The 24,200-nt window shown below is 46.0% G+C and overlaps 1 protein-coding gene across 1 annotated transcript in view; it reads left to right on the top strand.

Annotated features, from left to right (window-relative positions):
* Positions 1–10,773: 10,773 nt before the first annotated feature.
* SMIM44 (small integral membrane protein 44) overlaps positions 10,774–24,200 on the top strand; it is a 32,372-nt gene continuing 18,945 nt past the window's right edge. Inside the window, exon 1 of the mRNA XM_069762485.1 lies at positions 10,774–10,783. Coding sequence (XP_069618586.1) covers positions 10,774–10,783 — 10 coding nt within the window. The remainder of the gene's footprint in view (positions 10,784–24,200) is intronic.

Here is a 24,200-nt window from a genome sequence, read left to right on the forward strand (position 1 = left end):
ATATGGAAGTGTCCTGTTATTTTTCAATATTGGAGAGAAGTGACGGCACTATTGACATCTTTGGTGTCGATCCCTGTTCCACTTGAGCCACTGGTATGTTTGTTTGGAGTATGGGAGGCGGAGGCTTGGGATCACCACACAGGAATATTCCTGAGGGAGTCACTGTTCATGGCACGAAAGGTGTTGGCGCTGCGTTGGATGGGAGGCTCTGGTCCATCTCTTAGAGCATGGGTTGACTTAATAAATTCAATTATTCCGTATGAGCGGACGCTTTATCAGAAAAGGGGTTGTCCAACTAAATTTGAGAAGATATGGGGAAGATGGAATTCATCCTGTCACACTGTATAAGTTAAAAGGACTCAGTATACGCATAAGAAAAGGGTGTATGACTCTCTAGACATTATTTACCAACAGAGCGGGATGTATTTAGAACTCTTCTTTGTAAGCGGCATTACGTTTGTATTAAAGACTTTATTAGAAGTTAATGTAGTTACAGTTAAAGTTTAAAATAAGGCATTAATGATCAACATGCACAATTTATTATCTTTATAATATCATATAAACCAGGGATTCAAGCTTCAGGAGGCTAATTTGCATATTCCAGGTGCCTTCTGGGAGAAGCGAAGTCTCCCTAAGCTAGAAGATCGTTGGGTACAACCGGGACCAGCTGCTTGGAAAGTATCACCAATTTTTGCCTGTAGGACATTATTGCAAGAGAGCTTGGCTGAGTAGATTACACAAGAAGGAAAACACACAGCAAGTCAGCAGGATCTAGGAGCAACATGGCAGATGTGACAACCTACATGGTGAGCTGCAGCATGTGCTACATGTTCACAGATCGACCAGAAGAAGAATCCAATTTCACCTGTCAGAAGTGTAGACTAGTGGCCCTTTTAGAAGAAAAGGTGCGGGGTCTGGAAGAAAGAATAGCAACTTTGAAACTCATCAAAGAGAATGAAGACTTTCTAGACGGAACAGAAGCATCTCTACTGGTCACAGAAAGTGCAAAAAGTGTCCGAGAACCTCCAAAAGCAGATGAGTGGAAGCATGTGACCAAAAGAAGCAAGAAGACCATGGAGAAATCACCAACCACACAACTGAAGAACCGATATCAAATCTTTGTAGAGGATGAAGATGGCACACCTAAGGATGAAGCAATACCAGCAAGCAAAAAAGAAAAGGGCACACAGCAACAAGTGACAGCAAAAAGTACAGCCAAGAAGCAACGAAGAGTGGTGGTGGTGGGAGACTCACTACTGAGAGGCACCGAAGCAGCCATCTGCAGACCGGACATAACTGCAAGAGAAGTATGCTGCCTTCCAGGTGCAATGATCAAGGATGTGACCGATAGGATACCAAAGCTCTTCAGCTCCAAGGACGTCCACCCATTTCTTCTGATACATGTTGGCACCAATGACACGGCAAGGAAGGACCTACCGACAATCTGCAAGGACTTTGAAGAGTTGGGGAAGAAAGTAAAGGAACTGGATGCACAGGTAGTTTTTTCTTCTATCCTTCCAGTAGACGGGCATGGCACCAGGAGATGGAACAGGATCCTTGATGCAAACAACTGGCTAAGACGATGGTGCAGACAACAAGGATTTGGATTCCTGGACCACGGTGTGAATTACTGGTATGATGGACTCCTCGCCAGAGACGGACTACACCTCAACAAACCTGGGAAACACACATTCGCCAGAAGACACGCTACACTCATCAGGAGGGCGTTAAACTAGAAGAAGAGGGGACGGGAAGAAAAACATTAGACTCGAACAAAGACAACCCAGGAAAACATACTCAGAAGGGAGGTAAGAACATTTCTAAAACAATCCACAGTGAGGAGATTGGAACAAAACAAAATCCTCTAAACTGCATGCTCGCAAACGCCAGAAGCCTGACAAACAAGATGGAAGAACTAGAAGCAGAAATATCTACAGGTAACTTTGACATAGTGGGAATAACCGAGACATGGTTAGATGAAAGCTATGACTGGGCAGTTAACTTACAGGGTTACAGTCTGTTTAGAAAGGATCGTAAAAATCGGAGAGGAGGAGGGGTTTGTCTCTATGTAAAGTCTTGTCTAAAGTCCACTTTAAGGGAGGATATTAGCGAAGGGAATGAGGATGTCGAGTCCATATGGGTTGAAATTCATGGAGGGAAAAATGGTAACAAAATTCTCATTGGGGTCTGTTACAAACCCCCAAATATAACAGAAAGCATGGAAAGTCTACTTCTAAAGCAGATAGATGAAGCTGCAACCCATAATGAGGTCCTGGTTATGGGGGACTTTAACTACCCGGATATTAACTGGGAAACAGAAACCTGTGAAACCCATAAAGGCAACAGGTTTCTGCTAATAACCAAGAAAAATTATCTTTCACAATTGGTGCAGAATCCAACCAGAGGAGCAGCACTTTTAGACCTAATACTATCTAATAGACCTGACAGAATAACAAATCTGCAGGTGGTCGGGCATCTAGGAAATAGCGACCACAATATTGTGCAGTTTCACCTGTCTTTCACTAGGGGGACTTGTCAGGGAGTCACAAAAACATTGAACTTTAGGAAGGCAAAGTTTGAACAGCTTAGAGATGCCCTTAATCTGGTAGACTGGGACAATATCCTCAGAAATAAGAATACAGATAATAAATGGGAAATGTTTAAGAACATCCTAAATAGGCAGTGTAAGCGGTTTATACCTTGTGGGAATAAAAGGACTAGAAATAGGAAAAACCCAATGTGGCTAAACAAAGAAGTAAGACAGGCAATTAACAGTAAAAAGAAAGCATTTGCACTACTAAAGCAGGATGGCACCATTGAAGCTCTAAAAAACTATAGGGAGAAAAATACTTTATCTAAAAAACTAATTAAAGCTGCCAAAAAGGAAACAGAGAAGCACATTGCTAAGGAGAGTAAAACTAATCCCAAACTGTTCTTCAACTATATCAATAGTAAAAGAATAAAAACTGAAAATGTAGGCCCCTTAAAAAATAGTGAGGAAAGAATGGTTGTAGATGACGAGGAAAAAGCTAACATATTAAACACCTTCTTCTCCACGGTATTCACGGTGGAAAATGAAATGCTAGGTGAAATCCCAAGAAACAATGAAAACCCTATATTAAGGGTCACCAATCTAACCCAAGAAGAGGTGCGAAACCGGCTAAATAAGATTAAAATAGATAAATCTCCGGGTCCGGATGGCATACACCCACGAGTACTAAGAGAACTAAGTAATGTAATAGATAAACCATTATTTCTTATTTTTAGGGACTCTATAGCGACAGGGTCTGTTCCGCAGGACTGGCGCATAGCAAATGTGGTGCCAATATTCAAAAAGGGTTCTAAAAGTGAACCTGGAAATTATAGGCCAGTAAGTCTAACCTCTATTGTTGGTAAAATATTTGAAGGGTTTCTGAGGGATGTTATTCTGGATTATCTCAATGAGAATAACTGTTTAACTCCATATCAGCATGGGTTTATGAGAAATCGCTCCTGTCAAACCAATCTAATCAGTTTTTATGAAGAGGTAAGCTATAGACTGGACCACGGTGAGTCATTGGACGTGGTATATCTCGATTTTTCCAAAGCGTTTGATACCGTGCCGCACAAGAGGTTGGTACACAAAATGAGAATGCTTGGTCTGGGGGAAAATGTGTGTAAATGGGTTAGTAACTGGCTTAGTGATAGAAAGCAGAGGGTGGTTATAAATGGTATAGTCTCTAACTGGGTCGCTGTGACCAGTGGGGTACCGCAGGGGTCAGTATTGGGACCTGTTCTCTTCAACATATTCATTAATGATCTGGTAGAAGGTTTACACAGTAAAATATCGATATTTGCAGATGATACAAAACTATGTAAAGCAGTTAATACAAGAGAAGATAGTATTCTGCTACAGATGGATCTGGATAAGTTGGAAACTTGGGCTGAAAGGTGGCAGATGAGGTTTAACAATGATAAATGTAAGGTTATACACATGGGAAGAGGGAATCAATATCACCATTACACACTGAACGGGAAACCACTGGGTAAATCTGACAGGGAGAAGGACTTGGGGATCCTAGTTAATGATAAACTTACCTGGAGCAGCCAGTGCCAGGCAGCAGCTGCCAAGGCAAACAGGATCATGGGGTGCATTAAAAGAGGTCTGGATACACATGATGAGAGCATTATACTGCCTCTGTACAAATCCCTAGTTAGACCGCACATGGAGTACTGTGTCCAGTTTTGGGCACCGGTGCTCAGGAAGGATATAATGGAACTAGAGAGAGTACAAAGGAGGGCAACAAAATTAATAAAGGGGATGGGAGAACTACAATACCCAGATAGATTAGCGAAATTAGGATTATTTAGTCTAGAAAAAAGACGACTGAGGGGCGATCTAATAACCATGTATAAGTATATAAGGGGACAATACAAATATCTCGCTGAGGATCTGTTTATACCAAGGAAGGTGACGGGCACAAGGGGGCATTCTTTGCGTCTGGAGGAGAGAAGGTTTTTCCACCAACATAGAAGAGGATTCTTTACTGTTAGGGCAGTGAGAATCTGGAATTGCTTGCCTGAGGAGGTGGTGATGGCGAACTCAGTTGAGGGGTTCAAGAGAGGCCTGGATGTCTTCCTGGAGCAGAACAATATTGTATCATACAATTATTAGGTTCTGTAGAAGGACGTAGATCTGGGGATTTATTATGATGGAATATAGGCTGAACTGGATGGACAAATGTCTTTTTTCGGCCTTACTAACTATGTTACTATGTTACTATGTTATACATGGCTATGTATGGTAATTTCCTGTAATTAATGGAAAATGATGAATACGAGCAAAATGTGTATGATCTTTCCTGAAATCAATAAACGAATTTAAAAAAAAAAAAACGTTAAGGCAGCTTATTTGAGTGATCCTAATTACAACATTTGGCCTCATTCAGATGTCACGAGCTGCTAATGCACAGACTGGCCGTGGCCCTCCCGACTCAAGTGTGAAGGCCTCAAAGAAATATATGTGTCGGGAGAATCCATGATCCGACAGATTTGCAGAGACATCTGCATGAGCCCTATACCTACTGTACATGTTTTTTTCTGGCATGTAATATTATTATTATTATTATTATTATTTATTTATATAGCACTCTTAATTCCATGGTGCTGTACATGAGACAGAGTTACATCAAAATACAAATATCACTTACAGTAAACAAAACTAACACTGATAGACTGATACAACGGGGCGAGGACCCTGCCCTTGCGGGCTTACATTCTAAAGGATTATGGGGAAGGAGACAGTAGGTCGAGGGTTGCAGTAACTCCGATGGTGTTGAGTTGGCCGTGTGGTCATTACAGGTTGTAAGCTTCTTTGAAGAAGTGAGTTTTCAGGTTTCTTTTTAAGGATCCAAATGTGGTAGATAACCGGACGTGTTGGGGCACAGAATTCCAGAGGATGGGGGATATTCGGGAGAAGTCTTGGAGGCGATTGGGTGAGGAGTGAATAAGCGTGGAGGAGAGAAGGAGGTCTTGGGAGGACCGGAGATTACATGAGGGAAGATATTGAGAGATTAGTTTAGAAATATACGGAGAAGAAAGGTTATGGATGGCTTTGTAGGTCAGTGTTAGTAGTTTAAACTGGATATGCTGGGAAATTGGAAGCCAGTAAATGGATTTGCAAAGAGGGGAAGCAGGAGTGTAGCGAGGAGAGATTAATTAGTCCGGCAGCAGAGTTAAGGACAGACTGGAGGGGTGCAAGAGTGTTGGAAGGTAGGGCAGAGAGGAGGATGTTACAGTAGTCAAGGCGGGAGATGGTTAGGGCATGCACAAGCATTTTGGTAGAGTGAGGGTTGAGAAAAGGACGGATTCTGGAAATATTTTTGAGCTGGAGGCGACAGGAGGTGGCGAGAGCTTGGATGTGCAGTTTGAAGGCCAGGGCAGAGTCAAGGGTTACTCCGAGGCAGCGGATTTTGGGGACAGGGGAAAGTGTGATTTCATTTATTTTGATAGATCAGGTAGGGAAGATGTGCGAGATGGAGGAAAGATAATGAGTTCAGATTTGTCCACATTGAGCTTGAGGAAGCAAGAGGGGAAGAAGGAGGATATGGCCGATAGACAGTCTGGGATTCTGGAGAGCAGAGAGGTGACATCTGGGCCAGAGAGGTAGATCTGAGTGTCATCGGCATATAGATGGTACTGGAAGCCATATGACCTTATGAGTTGTCCCAGGCTGAGTGTATAGACTGAGAAGAGTAAGGGCCCTAGGACAGAGCCTTGAGGGACACCAACAGAGAGGGGGCGAGATGAAGAGGTAGTATGGGAGTAGGAAATGCTAAATGTGCAGTTGGTAAGGTATGAGGAGATCCAAGATAGGGCAAGGTTTTTAACACCAAAGGAAGAGAAGATCTGTAGTAGGAGGCAGTGGTCAACTGTGTCGAAGACAGAGGACAGGTCTAGAAGGATGAGTATAGAGAATTGTCTGTTAGCTTTGGCTGTAAAGGTACCGTCACATTAAGCGACGCTGCAGCGATATAGGCAACGATGCCGATCGCTGCAGCTTCGCTGTTTCATCGTTGTGTGGTCGCTGGAGAGCTGTCACACAGACAGCTCTCCAGCGACCAACGATGCCGAAGTCCCCTGGTAACCAGGGTAAACATCGGGTTACTAAGCGCAGGGCCGCGCTTAGTAACCCGATGTTTACCCTGGTTACCATTGTAAATGTAAAAAAAAACAAACAGTACATACTTACATTCCGGTGTCTGTCCCCCGGCCTCAGCTTCCCTGCACTGTCTCAGCGCCGGCCGGCCGACGTCACCGCTGTGCTTTACGGCCGGCCGGCGCTCACAGTCAGTGCGGGAAGCTGACGGCGGGGGGACAGACACCGGAATGTAAGTATGTAGTGTTTTTTTTTTACATTTACAATGGTAACCAGGGTAAACATCGGGTTACTAAGCGTAAGCGCGGCCCTGCGCTTAGTAACCCGATGTTTACCCTGGTTACCAGGGGACTTCGGCATCGTTGGTGAAGACATCGCTGAATCAGCGTCACACACGCCGATTCAGCGATGTCTGCGGGAGATCCAGCGATGAAATAAAGTTCTGGCCTTTCTGCTCCGACCAACGATGTCACAGCAGGATCCAGATCGCTGCTGCGTGTCAAACACAACGATATCGCTATCCAGGACGCTGCAACATCACGGATCGCTAGCGATATCGTTGTTAAGTCGCTCAGTGTGAATGTACCTTACGTAAGTCATTAGTAATTTTGGTCAGGGCAGTCTCAGTGGAATGGTGGGGATGGAAGCCAGATTGTCGAAGAGAAATTTAGATGCAAAGTGAGAGGAAAGTTCAGCATGGACGTGCTGCTTAAGGAGATTGAAAGCAAATGGGAGCAAAAATATGGGGTGATAGCTGGACATAGCGCTTGGGTCATGGGATGGCTTTTTGAGGATAGGTGTGATTGTGGCATGTTTGAAAGCAAAGGGGAAGGTACCAGAGGTTATTGATAGGTTGAAGAGATGGGTTAGGGATGGGATTAGTGTGGTGGTGAGGTTGGGGAGGAGATGGGATGGGGTCAAGCGCGTGGTGAGGTGTGATTTGGAGAGAAGATGAGCAAGCTCCCCTTCAGTAATTTTGGAGAGGGAAGTTATGGGGTTTGGGCATGGGTCTGGTAAACAAAGGGGTTGTGGTGGTTTGACAACAAAGATTTGCCTTGTTTTGTCTATCTTATTTTTTAAGTGCATGGCAAAGTCCTTGGCAACGATTAGGGAACTCGGAGGGGGCAGTGGTGGGCGGAGGAGGGAGTTAAAAGTGTTGAACAACTGTTTGGGGTTGTGGGATAAAGAAGATACGAGAGATGTAAAATAGGCCTGTTTAGCAGAGGTGAGAACTGATTTGAATGTGAGTGTGACATTGTAGAAAGCAGTGGCAGTGTCTGTGTGGTGGAGTGAGGATATGGATGCTAGTGATAGGATAGAGTGAGAGAGCGTGTGGGTGTCAAGGTGTGCGAGGTTTCTGCGGGGTTGCGCATGTTGCTGGACATGGGTGACAGACAGGTGAGAAGGTCTGGGATAAGAAAGTGAGCAGATAGTGGTCAGATAGAGGGAGAGGGGAGGTACTACTGGTCAAAAGTGAAAAACATACCAATTTGCACATGCTTTTATATACAGCCCGGTAATTTGGTCACAAGATGGTGCACGTATTTCGGGATAATCAGTTTTTACATTCTTATTGTGCCTAGCTTTTCTTAGAAAAAAAAAATATTGATATGTCTCATGTAAGCAAATTAAAAATGTCCCTGTCTAAATAATACACCGTAGACCTGAACGTGAACTGTTCCGTCTGCTGGAAAAGTCTCCTACTAAGCTTAACATTTCTAACAGAATTACCGGGCACTCAGTTCATTAATTAATATGCAAGTCTTGCCCAATTAATGGAATTCGAAGTAACATGGAACTGAAATCTGTGCTAAGTACTGTGGCGCTTATCTCTCTAGGTCGGGTGCCAGGTCACAGAGAAAGATTTAGGCCGCTTTCACACGACTAAACTTAACGGCCTAAGTACGAACCGAACCGTGGGTTTCATGACCCTCATTTATGCCCATGAGGCTCTTGGCGAGTTTGGATGAGGAGACTCACAGCCGACCCTGATATCACAAGCCATACTCGGGCCGTAAAGCTCAGATGTGTGAAACCAGCCTCCTGACTCAATGTTTAGGCCTGGAGTTATTTTCAGGCATTTTACAAATTTATAAAAAGTGTATACAAAAAGCAGCATATGACCCGCAGCCAGTGGCGTACCTAGGGGGGGCAGTCTGGGCATGTGCCCTGGGCACAGCCGGCAGGGGGGCGCAGTCGGGCCGCCTAATGCGGCAACCCGTAGTGTCTCCCCTGGCGGCTGCATTCTGCCGCCCCCCGGACTGAGAGTTGGCTGTTCTCTGTGCCGACTGTCAAGCTGAAAGCCGGCACAGAGAAGCCGCAGCTCGCCGGCTCCCAACATGTGCGGACATACCGCTTGTGCAGCCTGTGCGGCTGCATCGGGGCCCGGAGGTGGAGGGGGGCCCCTGCAGGGTGGCTGCGGCGGGCAGGGAGAAATCCCTGCAGCTCCGCTGCCTACAAGAGAAAATAGCATAGTGTGTGTTGTGTGTGTGTGCGTGCATGCGTGCGTAGCACTGCGGGTGAATGTGCACAGACGTAAATGGTGTTGTGTGTGTACGGGCAGGAGAGGCGAGGGCAATGATGGGGCTGATGGGGAGAGGGCAATAATGGGGATGGTGAAGGAGGAGGAAATGATGGATGTGGTGGAATGGGCAATGATGGGGTGGGGGGAAATTATCGAGGTGGTGGAATGGGCAATGATGGGGGTGGGGGAGGCAAAGATGGAGGAGGTGGAATGGGCAATGATGGTGGTGGGGAAGAATGCAATGATGGTGGGGGAGGAGGAAATCATGGAGGTGGTTGGAAGGGCAATAATGGGGGGTGGAAGGGGGAGGAAATGATGGAGGTGGTAGAATGGACAAGGATGGTGGTGGTAGAAAGGTCAATGATGATGGTGGAGGGGGAGAAAATGATGGAGGTGGTGCAATGGGCAAGGATGGTGGTGGCAGAAAGGACAATGATGATGGTGGTAGAAAGGGCAATGATGGGGATGGTGGGGGAGGAGAAAATGATGGATGTAGTGGAAAAGGTAAAGGAGGAAATGATGGAGGTGGTGGAATTGCCAATTATGGGAGTGTTGGGGAAGGAAGAAATGATGGAGGTTGTGGAATGGGCAATTATATGGGGTGGTGGCGGAGAAAGCAATGATAGTGGTGGTGGAGAAGGCAAAGATGAAGGTGGTGAAGAAAGCATTGATGGGGTGGGGTAGAGGACAATAATGGGATGCGGGGGGTGGAGGACAATGAGGGGTGTTGGGGATTGGGATGGGAGGAAGGGGGACTTATAACGGACTTAGGAACAGGGGGAGGAAGACATTATCGCTTATTATGTCTTACAGTCCCTTAGAATACAGTGTACGTACTTATTATGTATAACACAGTCCCTTAGTATATAGTGTAATCACTTATATATAGCACAGTCCCTGACGCCTGACTGCGTCTTTCGCTGATTGTTCGCAGCCGGCTGGGCGCGACCAATCAGTGAAGCCAGGGTCAGCTCTAGGTTTTTGAGGGCCCCGGGCGAAAGAGTCTCACAGCCACGTAGCATATAACACAGCCCATGTAGTATATTGCACAGCCACATAGTATATAGCACAGCCCACATACTATATAGCACAGCCCACGTAGTATATTGCACAGCCACATAGTATATAGCACAGCCCACGTACTATATAGCACAACCCACGCAGTATATAACACAGCCCACGCAGTATATAAGACAACCCACGCAGTATATAACACAGCCCACGTAGTATATAGCACAGCCCACATAGTAATAGCACAGCCCACGCAGTATATAACACAGCCACGTAGCATGTAACACAGCCCACGCAGTATATAACACAGCCCACGTAGTATATAACACAGCCCACATAGTATATAGCAATGTGGGCACCATATCCCTGTTAATAAAAAGAATTTAAATAAAAAATAGTTATATACTCACCTTCCGGCGGCCTCCTGATCCAGCCCAGGCCTTTAGCGATGCGCCTCGCGACGCTCCGTTCCCAGTAATGCCTTGCGGCAATAACCCGTGATGATGTAGCGGTCTCGCGAGTCCGCTACGTCATCTGGGGTCATTGCCGCAATGCATTCTTGGGACCGGAGCGTCGCGAGGAATGGGAAAGGCTGCCGAGGATGCCGGAAGGTGAGAATATAATGATTTTTTTTATTATTATTTTTAACATTATATGTTTTTACTATTGATGCTGCATAGGCAGCATCAATAGTAAAAAGTTGGTCACACTTACAGGGTTAATGGCAGCCTTAATGGACTGCGTTACACCGCTTTATGCCGTGGTGTAACGCAGTCCGTTTGACGGACTGCTAAAACGCTATGTGGGCGCTGACTGGAGGGGAGTATGGAGAGTGCACTGACTGGAGCGGAGTATGGATGGGCCAATTCGCGGCCGGACTGTGCCTGTCGCTGATTTTTCACGTCCAGCCGGCCGCGACCAATCAGCGACGCGGGATTTCCATGACAGACAGACAAACAGACAGACGGAAGTGGACCTTAGACAATTATATATATAGACTAGCTGAAGAGCCCGGCGTTACCTGGGCATAGTAAATATCTGTGGTTAGTTATAGCACGTCACTTCTCTTATTTTCCCATCACGCCTCTCATTTTCCCAATCACATCTTTAATTTTCCCCCTCACATCTCTCATTTTCTCCCTCACACCTCTCATTTTCTCCCAACACTTGTTATTTCAACCTCACATCTGTCATTTTCCGATCACTACACTATTTTCCCTCACTCCTCTCATTTTGCACTCACACCTTTTCATTTTCACCTCACATCTCTCATTTTCACCTCAGTATATACATGTTTGTCATCTCCCTTATATATAGTATACACCTGTATGTCATCTCCTGTATATAGTATATACCTTTATGTCATCTTCCCTGTATATAGTATATACCTGCTGTGTGTCATCTCCCCTGTATATAGTATATACCTGTATGTCATCTCCTCCTATATATAGTATATACCTGTATGTCATCTCCTCTGTTGTGAATTCTGTGGCAGAGCTCCCTCCTGTGGTCACAAGTGGTACTTCGGCTGATTCTCTCTGTGAGCTTCCGTTGGTGGAGGAAAGTGGTACTGCGGCTTCTGAGTTTCCTTCCTCAGGTGATATGGTGAAGTCGTTAGGTGCTGCTCTATTTAACTCCACCTAGTGCTTTGATCCTGGCCTCCAGTCAATGTTCTAGTATTGGACCTGTTTCCTCCTGGATCGTTCCTGTGGCCTGCTGCTCTGCATAGCTAAGTTCCGCTTTGCTATTTTGTTTGCTGTTTTTTTCTGTCCAGCTTGTCTATTTGTTTTTTCTTGCTTGCTGGAAGCTCTGGGACACAGAGGGTGTACCTCCGTGCCGTTAGTTCGGTACGGAGGGTCTTTTTGCCCCCTTTGCGTGGTTATTGTAGGGTTTTGTGTTGACCACAAAGTTGCCTTTCCTATCCTCGCTCTGTTCAGAAAGTCGGGCCTCACTTTGCTAAATCTATTTCATCTCTACGTTTGTCTTTTCATCTTAACTCACAGTCATTATATGTGGGGGCTGCCTTTTCCTTTGGGGTATTTCTCTGAGGCAAGGTAGGCTTATTTTCTATCTTCAGGCTAGCTAGTTTCTCAGGCTGTGCCGAGTTGCATAGGGAGCGTTAGGCGCAATCCACGGCTGCCTCTAGTGTGGTTGGAGAGGATTAGGGATTGCGGTCAGCAGAGTTCCCACGTCTCAGAGCTCGTTCTATGTTTTTGGGTTATTGTCAGGTAACTGTATGTGCTCTGACCTCTATGTCCATTGTGGTACTGCATTACCTTATCAGAACAGTACTGGAGGCCCAAAGTACTAATGATTCTCAATAGAGGGAAAAAAGAAGTTTTGAGACCATTTTTTTTCCTCTGCACTGTGTTTTGCCTTTTTTTCCCCCTAGACATTTGGGTGGTTCAGGACACAGGTGTGGACATGGAGATTCAGGGTCTGTGCTCTTCACTGGATAATCTCGTTATAAATGTACAAAAGATTCAAGATTTGGTGGTTCAGAAGCCTATGTTAGAACCAAGAATTCCTATTCCAGATTTGTTTTATGGTGATAGAGCCAAGTTTGTGAATTTCAAAAATAATTGCAAACTGTTTCTGGCCTTGAAACCTCGCTCCTCTGGTGACCCAGTTCAACAAGTGAGAATTATTATTTCTTTTTTGCGTGGCGACCCTCAAGACTGGGCATTTTCCCTTGCGCCAGGAGATCCTGCATTAAGTAATATTCATGCGTTTTTCCTGGCGCTCGGATTGCTGTACGATGAGCCTAATTCAGTGGATCAGGCAGAGAAAAATTTGCTGGCTCTGTGTCAGGGTCAGGATGAGATAGAGGTATATTGTCAGAAATTTAGAAAGTGGTCCGTACTCACTCAATGGAATGAAGGTGCGCTCGCAGCTATTTTCAGAAAAGGTCTCTCTGAAGCTCTTAAGGATGTCATGGTGGGATTTCCTATGCCTGCTGGTCTGAATGAGTCTATGTCTTTGGCCATTCAGATCGGTCGACGCTTGCGTGAGCGTAAATCTGTGCACCATTTGGCGGTATTACCTGAGCTTAAACCTGAGCCTATGCAGTGCGATAGGACTTTGACCAGAGTTGAACGGCAAGAACACAGACGTCTGAATGGGCTGTGTTTCTACTGTGGTGATTCCACTCATGCTATCTCTGATTGTCCTAAGCGCACTAAGCGGTTCGCTAGGTCTGCCACCATTGGTACGGTACAGTCAAAATTTCTTCTGTCCGTTACCTTGATCTGCTCTTTGTCATCGTATTCTGTCATGGCATTTGTGGATTCAGGCGCTGCCCTGAATTTGATGGACTTGGAGTATGCTAGGCGTTGTGGGTTTTTCTTGGAGCCCTTGCAGTGCCCTATTCCATTGAGAGGAATTGATGCTACGCCTTTGGCCAAGAATAAGCCTCAGTACTGGACCCAGCTGACCATGTGCATGGCTCCTGCACATCAGGAGATTATTCGCTTTCTGGTGTTGCATAATCTGCATGATGTGGTCGTGTTGGGGTTGCCATGGCTACAAGTCCATAATCCAGTATTAGATTGGAAATCCATGTCTGTGTCCAGCTGGGGTTGTCAGGGGGTACATGGTGATGTCCCATTTCTGACTATTTCGTCATCCACCCCTTCTGAGGTTCCAGAGTTCTTGTCTGATTACCGGGATGTATTTGATGAGCCCAAGTCCGATACCCTACCTCCGCATAGGGATTGTGATTGTGCTATCGATTTGATTCCTGGTAGTAAATTCCCAAAAGGTAGACTGTTTAATTTATCTGTGCCTGAGCACGCCGCTATGCGGAGTTATGTGAAGGAGTCCTTGGAGAAGGGGCATATTCGCCCGTCATCGTCGCCATTAGGAGCAGGGTTCTTTTTTGTAGCCAAGAAGGATGGTTCACTGAGACCTTGTATAGATTACCGCCTTCTAAATAAGATCACGGTTAAATTTCAGTACCCCTTACCGTTGTTATCTGATTTGTTTGCTCGGATTAAGGGGGCTAGTTGGTTCACCAAGATAGATCTTCGTGGTGCGTATAATCTTGTGCGTATTAAGCGAGGCGATGAATGGAAAACTGCATTTAATACGCCCGAGGGCCATTTTGAGTATCTAGTTATGCCATTCGGACTTGCCAATGCTCCATCAGTGTTTCAGTCCTTTATGCATGACATCTTCCGAGAGTACCTGGATAAATTCCTGATTGTGTACTTGGATGACATTTTGATCTTCTCGGATGATTGGGAGTCTCATGTGAAGCAGGTCAGAACGGTGTTTCAGGTCCTGCGTGCTAATTCTTTGTTTGTGAAGGGATCAAAGTGTCTCTTTGGTGTTCAGAAGGTTTCATTTTTGGGGTTCATCTTTTCCCCTTCTACTATCGAGATGGACCCTGTTAAGGTCCAAGCCATCCATGATTGGACTCAGCCGACATCTCTGAAAAGTCTGCAAAAGTTCCTGGGCTTTGCTAATTTTTATCGTCGCTTCATCTGCAATTTTTCTAGTATTGCTAAACCATCGAGGGGTTCAAGAGAGGCCTGGATGTCTTCCTGGAGCAGAACAATATTGTATCATACAATTATTAGGTTCTGTAGAAGGACGTAGATCTGGGGATTTATTATGATGGAATATAGGCTGAACTGGATGGACAAATGTCTTTTTTCGGCCTTACTAACTATGTTACTATGTTACTATGTTACATTGACCGATTTGTCCAAGAAGGGTGCTGATGTGGTCAATTGGTCTTCTGCTGCTGTGGAAGCTTTTCAAGAGTTGAAGCGTCGTTTTTCTTCTGCCCCTGTGTTGTGTCAACCAGATGTTTCGCTTCCGTTCCAGGTCGAGGTTGATGCTTCTGAGATTGGAGCAGGGGCTGTTTTGTTGCAGAGAAGTTCTGATTGCTCGGTGATGAAACCATGCGCCTTCTTTTCCAGGAAGTTTTCGCCTGCTGAGCGAAATTATGATGTGGGCAATCGAGAGTTGCTGGCCATGAAGTGGGCATTCGAGGAGTGGCGTCATCGGCTTGAAGGAGCTAAGCATCGCGTGGTGGTCTTGACTGATCATAAGAACTTGACTTATCTCGAGTCCGCCAAGCGGTTGAATCCTAGACAGGCTCGTTGGTCGTTGTTTTTTGCCCGTTTTGACTTTGTGATTTCGTACCTTCCGGGCTCTAAAAATGTGAAGGCGGATGCTCTGTCTAGGAGTTTTGTGCCCGACTCTCCGGGGTTATCTGAGCCGGCGGGTATCCTCAAAGAGGGAGTAATTGTGTCTGCCATCTCCCCTGATTTGCGGCGGGTGCTGCAAAAATTTCAGGCTAATAAACCTGATCGTTGCCCAGCGGAGAAACTGTTTGTCCCTGATAGGTGGACGAATAAAGTTATCTCTGAGGTTCATTGTTCGGTGTTGGCTGGTCATCCTGGAATCTTTGGTACCAGAGAGTTAGTGGCTAGATCCTTTTGGTGGCCATCTCTGTCGCGGGATGTGCGTACTTTTGTGCAGTCCTGTGGGATTTGTGCTCGGGCTAAGTCCTGCTGTTCTCGTGCCAGTGGGTTGCTTTTGCCCTTGCCGGTCCTGAAGAGGCCTTGGACACATATCTCTATGGATTTTATTTCAGATCTTCCCGTCTCTCAAAAGATGTCAGTCATTTGGGTGGTCTGTGATCGCTTCTCTAAGATGGTCCATTTGGTACCCTTGTCTAAATTACCTTCCTCCTCTGATTTGGTGCCATTGTTCTTCCAGCATGTGGTTCGTTTACATGGCATTCCAGAGAATATCGTTTCTGACAGAGGTTCCCAGTTTGTTTCGAGGTTTTGGCGAGCCTTTTGTGGTAGGATGGGCATTGACTTGTCTTTTTCCTCGGCTTTCCATCCTCAGACTAATGGCCAGACCGAACGAACCAATCAGACCTTGGAAACATATCTGAGATGCTTTGTTTCTGCTGATCAGGATGACTGGGTGTCCTTTTTGCCTTTGGCTGAGTTCGCCCTTAATAATCGGGCCAGCTCGGCTACCTTGGTTTCGCCGTTTTTCTGCAACTCTGGGTTCCATCCTCGTTTCTCTTCAGGACAGGTTGAGTCTTCGGACTGTCCTGGTGTGGATACTGTGGTGGACAGGTTGCAGCAGATTTGGACTTATGTGGTGGACAATTTGACCTTGTTCCAGGAGAAGGCTCAACGTTTCGCTAATCGCAGACGCTGTGTGGGTCCCCGACTTCGTGTTGGGGATTTGGTTTGGTTATCTTCTCGTCATATTCCTATGAAGGTTTCCTCTCCTAAGTTTAAACCTCGTTTCATTGGTCCGTATAGGATTTCTGAGGTTCTTAATCCTGTGTCTTTTCGTCTGACCCTTCCAGATTCTTTTTCCATACATAACGTATTCCATAGGTCATTGTTGCGGAGATACGTGGCACCTATGGTTCCATCTGTTGACCCTCCTGCCCCGGTTTTGGTGGAGGGGGAGTTGGAGTATATTGTGGAGAAGATTTTGGATTCTCGTGTTTCAAGACGGAAACTCCAGTATCTGGTTAAGTGGAAGGGTTATGCTCAGGAGGATAATTCCTGGGTCTTTGCCTCTGATGTCCATGCTCCCGATCTTGTTCGTGCCTTTCATATGGCTCATCCTGGTCGTCCTGGGGGCTCTGGTGAGGGTTCGGTGACCCCTCCTCAAGGGGGGGGTACTGTTGTGAATTCTGTGGCAGAGCTCCCTCCTGTGGTCACAAGTGGTACTTCGGCTGATTCTCTCTGTGAGCTTCCGTTGGTGGAGGAAAGTGGTACTGCGGCTTCTGAGTTTCCTTCCTCAGGTGATATGGTGAAGTCGTTAGGTGCTGCTCTTTTTAACTCCACCTAGTGCTTCGATCCTGGCCTCCAGTCAATGTTCTAGTATTGGACCTGTTTCCTCCTGGATCGTTCCTGTGGCCTGCTGCTCTGCATAGCTAAGTTCCGCTTTGCTATTTTGTTTGCTGTTTTTTTCTGTCCAGCTTGTCTATTTGTTTTTTCCTGCTTGCTGGAAGCTCTGGGATGCAGAGGGTGTACCTCCGTGCCGTTAGTTCGGTACGGAGGGTCTTTTTGCCCCCTTTGCGTGGTTTTTGTAGGGTTTTGTGTTGACCGCAAAGTTACCTTTCCTATCCTCGCTCTGTTCAGAAAGTCGGGCCTCACTTTGCTAAATCTATTTCATCTCTACGTTTGTCTTTTCATCTTAACTCACAGTCATTATATGTTGGGGGCTGCCTTTTCCTTTGGGGTATTTCTCTGAGGCAAGGTAGGCTTATTTTCTATCTTCAGGCTAGCTAGTTTCTCAGGCTGTGCCGAGTTGCATAGGGAGCGTTAGGCGCAATCCACGGCTGCCTCTAGTGTGGTTGGAGAGGATTAGGGATTGCGGTCAGCAGAGTTCCCACGTCTCAGAGCTCGTTCTATGTTTTTGGGTTATTGTCAGGTCACTGTATGTGCTCTGACCTCTATGTCCATTGTGGTACTGAATTACCTTATCATAACACTCCTCCTTTATATAGTATATACCTGTGTGTCATCTCTCCTGTATATAGTATATATCTGTGTGTCATCTCCCCTGTATATAGTATATACCTGTGTGATCTCCTGTATTAGACCTCGTTAACACGTTATTTGCTCAGTATTTTTACCTCAGTATTTGTAAGATAAATTGGCAGCCTGATAAATCCCCAGCCAACAGGAAGCCCTCCCCCTGGCAGTATATATTAGCTCACACATACACATAATAGACAGGTCATGTGACTGACAGCTGCCGTATTTCCTATATGGAACAAATTTGTTGCTCTTGTAGTTTGTCTGCTTATTAATCAGATTTTTATTTTTGAAGTCTAATACCAGACTTGTGTGTGTTTGTCAAGTTGTGTGTGTTGAGTTGTGTGTGGCGACATGCATGTAGCGACTTTTGTGAGATGAGTTTTGTGTGGCAACATGCGTGTAGCAACTTTTTGTGTGTCGAGTTGCATGTGACAGGTTAGTGTAGCAAGTTGTGTGCAGCAAGTTTTGCACATGGCGAGTTTTGCGCGTGGTGAGTTTTATGTCTGGTGCCTTTTGAGTATGTGCAAGTTTTGTGTGAGGCAACTTTTGCATGTGTTGCAAATTTTGTGCATGTGGCAATTTTTCCGCATGTGCAAGTTTTGCGTGTGGCGAGTTTTCCATGAGGTGAGTTTTGCACTTGTGGCGAGTTTTGCGTGAGCCTAGTTTTTGCATGTGGCGAGTTTTGCGCGTGGTGAGTTTTGAGCGGCGACTTTTGTGTTTCGACTTTTATGTGGCGAGGTTGGTGTATGTGTGGTGAAATGTGTGCTGAGGGTGGTATATGTGTTCAAGCATGTGGTAGTGTGTGGCGCATTTTGTGTGTGTGTTCATATCCCCGTGTGTGGTGAGTATCTCATGTCGGGGCCCCACCTTACCAACTGATCGTTATATACTCTTTGGCGCCATCGCTCTCATTCTTTAAGTCCCCCTTGTCCACATCTGGCAGCTGTCAATTTGCCTCCAACACTTTTCCTTTCACTTTTCCCCATTATGTAGATAGGGGTAAAATAGTTTGGTGAATTGGAAAGCGCGGAGTTAAAATTTCACCTCACAACATAGCCTATGACGCTCTCAGGGTCCAGACCTGTGACTGTGCAAAATTTTGTGGCTGTAGCTGCGACGCCTCCAACACTTTTCCTTTCACTTTTTTCCCCATTATGTAGATAGGGGCAAAATTATTTGCTGAATTGGAAAGCGCGGGGTTAAAATTTCACCTCACAACGTAGCCTATGACGCTCTCAGGGTACAGACGTGTGACTGTGCAAAATTTTGTTGCTGTAGCTGCGACGCTTCCAACACTTTTCCTTTCACTTTTTTCCCCATTATGTAGATAGGGGCAAAATTGTTTGGTGAATTGGAACGCGCGGGGTTAAAATTTCGCCTCACAATATAGCCTATGACGCTCTCGGGGTCCAGACGTGTGACTGTGCAAAATTTTGTGGCTGTAGCTGCGACGGTGCAGATGCCAATCCCGGACATACATACACACACATACACACACACATACACACATTCAGCTTTATATAGTAGATAACATCATCCCTTATTACGGAACATTCTCATACACACATTCAGCTTTATATAGTAGATAACATCATCCCTTATTACGGAACATTCTCTCTAGTTACATTATTTATTATTATTATTATTATTATTATTATTATAGCGCCATTTATTCCATGCTGCCGTCCCTTATTATATAGCTTCCTGTGCTGTTATGTACAGTGCTTTCTCTTACAGAGGGAGTTATTATGTTTGGGGACAATTTGAGTGGGGTTGGAGGATTTATTATGTGTGGGGTGAGATTTGGAGTGAGGATGGGGGATTTCATGTGTGTGGGGAGATTTGTAGTGGAGATGGGGTTACTTATTGTGTTGGGAGATTTGTAGTGGGGATGGGGAATATGTGTGGGGGAGATTTGAGGACACAAAATGAATAGCAAAGGGGGTGATGGGGGGCATATATGAGGAAACAGTACATTGGAATGGGGGGTATGCATGAGGAAACAGTACGGGAGAATTGGGGGCATGTATGAAGAAACAATGCGGGGGAATTCGGGGCATGTATGAGGAAACAATATGGGAGAATGAGGGCATGTATGAGGAAACAGTATGGGGGAATGGGGGGCATATTTGAGGAAACAGTATGAGGGATGGGTGCAGACAGGATGAGGAGCGAACGGGGGAATGTAGGCGGACACAGTATGAGTAGCGATGTGAAAAAATGTATGTGGACAGAGTACGGGGAGTGAGGGTGATGGGATGTGTGCAGAAACAGTATGGGGAGTCAGGTGAGCAGGCAGTATAGAAACTGAGGGGGTAAATATATTAGGAGACAGTATGGTGAACAGGGGGATGTGAGAGGAGACAGTATGAAGAGGGAGGGTGTCACGATACCCGGGTATTTATGCTGCAAGGGAAACTGCACCCAGCAGCAACAGAGCTGGACCAGAAACCGGGTAACTAACATGAACACCAACGGGACCTTTCACATGAGACAGTGACCAGGTAAATCAAAAGGACCTACGATCATGTGACAGAGTGGGAGGTGGTCAGGGGCGGAGCCAGATGCCGGGGAACAGAGAAGGGACAAGCATAAAAGAATAGTGAAACAAGCCAAGGTCCTAGCCAGGAGATTACAAGATACCAACAGGGAGAGTCAGAGAATAGTCAGAAGCAAAGCCAGGGGTCAGTAATCCAGGAAATTGAATAAAGCAGGTAACAGCAAGACACTAAGCAAGCCAGCACACACTACAGAGGTCAAGCATACAGACTGCAGAAAACCTATAGCTGACAAGGATACCAGGTTAAGAGCGAGTATAAATAGACCTCCCATCTTGAAAGAGAGGCTAAAAAATTAACCCTGAGAGTACAAGACATAACCTTGTCCTAACCATGTCAGAGGGGAATAGTGTGAGGAGACAGTATGGGGGGAGAAAAGTGAGTGGGCACAGAATAGAAAATGAGTAGTGGGGGCGTAGCATGGAGGGACAGTGCAAGGGCGCAGCCAGGATGGGACAGTATACCAAAGAGCGGGACTGAGATGAGAGAGTACAGTATAGAGACTGAGCCCTATAGGGGGGGACACAGTATGAGAGGACAGTGTGAAGAGGGGGCCGTTATGGAAACGAGAGGTCAGTGTGAAGAGCATGTACCATAAGAGGGACAGTGTGGGGGTCATATTTTGTGTGCAGACAATATAGTGAGAGGCAATTTTTTATTCAGGAGTATTTTAATGACACTTATATCTTTAATCCCTTTCTGACCTCGGACGGGATAGTACGTCCGAGGTCAGATCCCCCTCTTTGATGCAGGGCTCTGGCGGTTTTGTTTTGTACAGCTGACATGTGCCCGCAATAGCGGTGGGTGAAATCGCGATTCACCCTCCGCTATTAACTAGTTAAATGCCGCTGTCAAACGCCGAAAGCGGTATTTAACCGGCGCTGCCGCCCATCCGGCCGGAAATGAGCGCATCACTGACCCCCGTCACATGATTGGGGGTCAGCGATGCATCAGAATGGTAACCATAGAGATCTTTGAGACCTCTATGGTTACTGATCCCGGATAGCTGTGAGCACCACCCTGTGGTCGGAGTTCATAGCAGGCCTGTTATTAAGCTACATAGCAGCGATCTGGTGATCGCTGCTATGTAGCAGAGGCGATCGAGTTGTGCCAGCTTCTAGTCTCCCATGGAGGCTATTGAAGCATGGCAAAAGTTTAAAAAAAAAAAAATGTGAAAAAATAAAAAAAAATCAATGCCCCATTCAAAATAAATCAATAAGAAAAAATCAAACCTACACATATTTGGTATCGCCACATTCAGAGTCGCCCGATCTATCAATAATAAAAAAGGATTATCCTGATCGCTAAATGGCGTAGCGAGAAAAAAATTAGAAACGCCAGAATTATGTTTTTTTGGTCACCGTGACATTGAATTAAAATGAATTGAATTTTTATTTTTAGCAAAGTTTGAAATTTTTTTTCACCACTTAGATAAAAGAGAACCTGGACATGTTTGGTGTCTATGAACTCATAATGACCTGGATAATCATAATGACAGGTGAGTTTTAGCATTTAGTGAACCTAGTAAAAAAGCCAAACAAAAAACAAGTGTGGGATTGCACTTTTTTGCAATTTCACCGCACTTGGAATTTTTTTCCCGTTTTCTAGCACAAGACATGCTAAAACCAATGATGTTCAAAAGTACAATTTGTTTCGCAAAAAATAAGCCCTCACATGGCCAAATTGACGGAAAAATAAACAAGTTATGGCTCTGGGAAGGAGGGGAGTGAAAAACGAACACGGAAAAACGGAAAATCCCAAGGTCATGAAGGGGTTAAGGGCATCATGTGGAGATTTTCTGCAAAAGAGTGGAGAAGATGGAGGTCTGCAGAGACGAGCTGTGGATGAGAAAACTCATCATGGGGTCTGGACAAGATGAAGAAAAGAAGGAGAACGGCTCCAGAGACAACATCTACTATATAATTGTCTAAGGATCACTTCCGTCTTTCTGTCTGTCCTTCTGTCTGTCTGTCACGGATATTCAGTGGTCGCAGCCTCTGTCTGTCATGGTATCCAAGTCGCTGATTGGTCGTGGCAAAACGCCCACAACCATTGCCACGACCAATCAGCGACGGGCGCAGTCCGGCGGCAACATGGCCGCTCCTTCCTCCCCGCAGTCAGTGCCCACTCTGTACTCCCCTCCAGTCAGCGCTCACACAGGGTTAATGGCAGCGCTAATGGACCGTGTTATGCCGCGGTGTAACGCACTCCATTAACGCTGCTATTAACCCTGTGTGACCAACTTTTTTACTATTGAGGCTGCCTGTGCAGCCTCAATAGTAAAAAGATCTAATGTTAAAAATAATTAAAAAAAATAAAAAATCATCATATACTCACATTCCGGCGCCTTTCTCACTCCTCGCGACGCTCCGGTGACCGCTCCATGCAAGCCGCAGGTTCCGGTAGCAAGGATGGTATGCGACAAGTACCTGCCATGACGTCACAGTCATGTGACCGCGACGTCATCACAGGTCCTGCACCCATTCCAACCCTGGGACCGGAAGCTGCCGCGTGCACCGCACACAGGGCCAGGGCTTCAACAGAGGGCGAGTATATGTTTATTTTTTATTTTAAGTCTGTATACTCCATGGCTCTGTGCTGTATACTCCATCGCTGTGCAATATACTACGTGGCTGGGCAATATACTACGTGGCTGGGCAATAAACTACGTGACTGGGCAATATACTACGTGGCTGGGCAATATACTACGTGGCTGGGCAATATACTACGTGACTGGGCAATATACTACGTGGCTGGGCAATATACTACGTGACTGGGCAATATACTACGTGACTGGGCAATATACTACGTGACTGGGCAATATACTACGTGATTGGGCAATATACTACGTGGCTGGGCAATATACTACGTGACTGGGCAATATACTACGTGGCTGGGCAATATACTACGTGGGCTGGGCAATATACTATGTGACTGGCTAATATACTACGTGGCTGGGCAATATACTATGTGACTGGGCAATATACTACGTGACTGGGCAATATACTATGTGGCTGGGCAATATACTACGTGACTGGCCAATATACTACGTGGCTGGCCAATATACTACGTGGCTGGCCAATATACTACGTGGCTGGGCAATATACTACGTGACTGGGCAATATACTACGTGACTGGGCAATATACTACGTGGCTGGGCAATATACTACGTGGCTGAGCAATATACTACGTGACTGGGCAATATACTACGTGGCTGAGCAATATACTACGTGGGTGGGCAATATACTACGTGGCTGAGCAATATACTACGTGGCTGAGCAATATACTACGTGGACATGCATATTCTAGAATACCCGATGCGTTAGGCCATGTTCACACGATCCTTTTTTTAATGCGGAACCGCCGCGATTTTCCCGCTGCGGGTCCGCAGCTGTTTTCCATGCAGGGTACATTACAATGTACCCTATGGAAAACAGGAACTGCTGTGCCCACATTGCGGAAAATCCCCAAAAAAGCCGCGCTGAATAGCTGCGGTAAAAAAGAAGTACCATGTCACTTCTTTTTGCGGAACTGCAGCGGTTCTGCACCCATTGACCTCCATTGTGAGGTCAAACCCGCAGTAAAACCCGCAGACGAAAAAAATATCTGCGGGTTTTCTGCGGTTTGTGGTGCAGAACCGCTGCAGTGTGGCTGCCCCCCCGTGCTCTCATCCCCCCCCCCCCCGTGCTCCGACGCCCCCCCTCCCCCCCCCCCCCGTGCCCTAATCTCCCCCCTTATACTTACTGGGCCTCCCGATGTCCGTCCGGCCGTCTTCTCCCTGGGCGCCGCCATCTTCCAAAATGGCGGGCGCATGCGCAGTGCGCCCGCCGAATCTGCCGGCCGGCAGATTCGTTCCAGGCACATTTTGATCACTGTGATAACCTCACAGTGATCAAAGTGAAAAAAAAGGTAAATGCCCCCCCACCCCCCTTTATCAC

Source organism: Ranitomeya imitator, chromosome 4, assembly GCF_032444005.1.
Source record: "Ranitomeya imitator isolate aRanImi1 chromosome 4, aRanImi1.pri, whole genome shotgun sequence".
NCBI classification, from domain to species: Eukaryota; Metazoa; Chordata; class Amphibia; order Anura; family Dendrobatidae; genus Ranitomeya; species Ranitomeya imitator.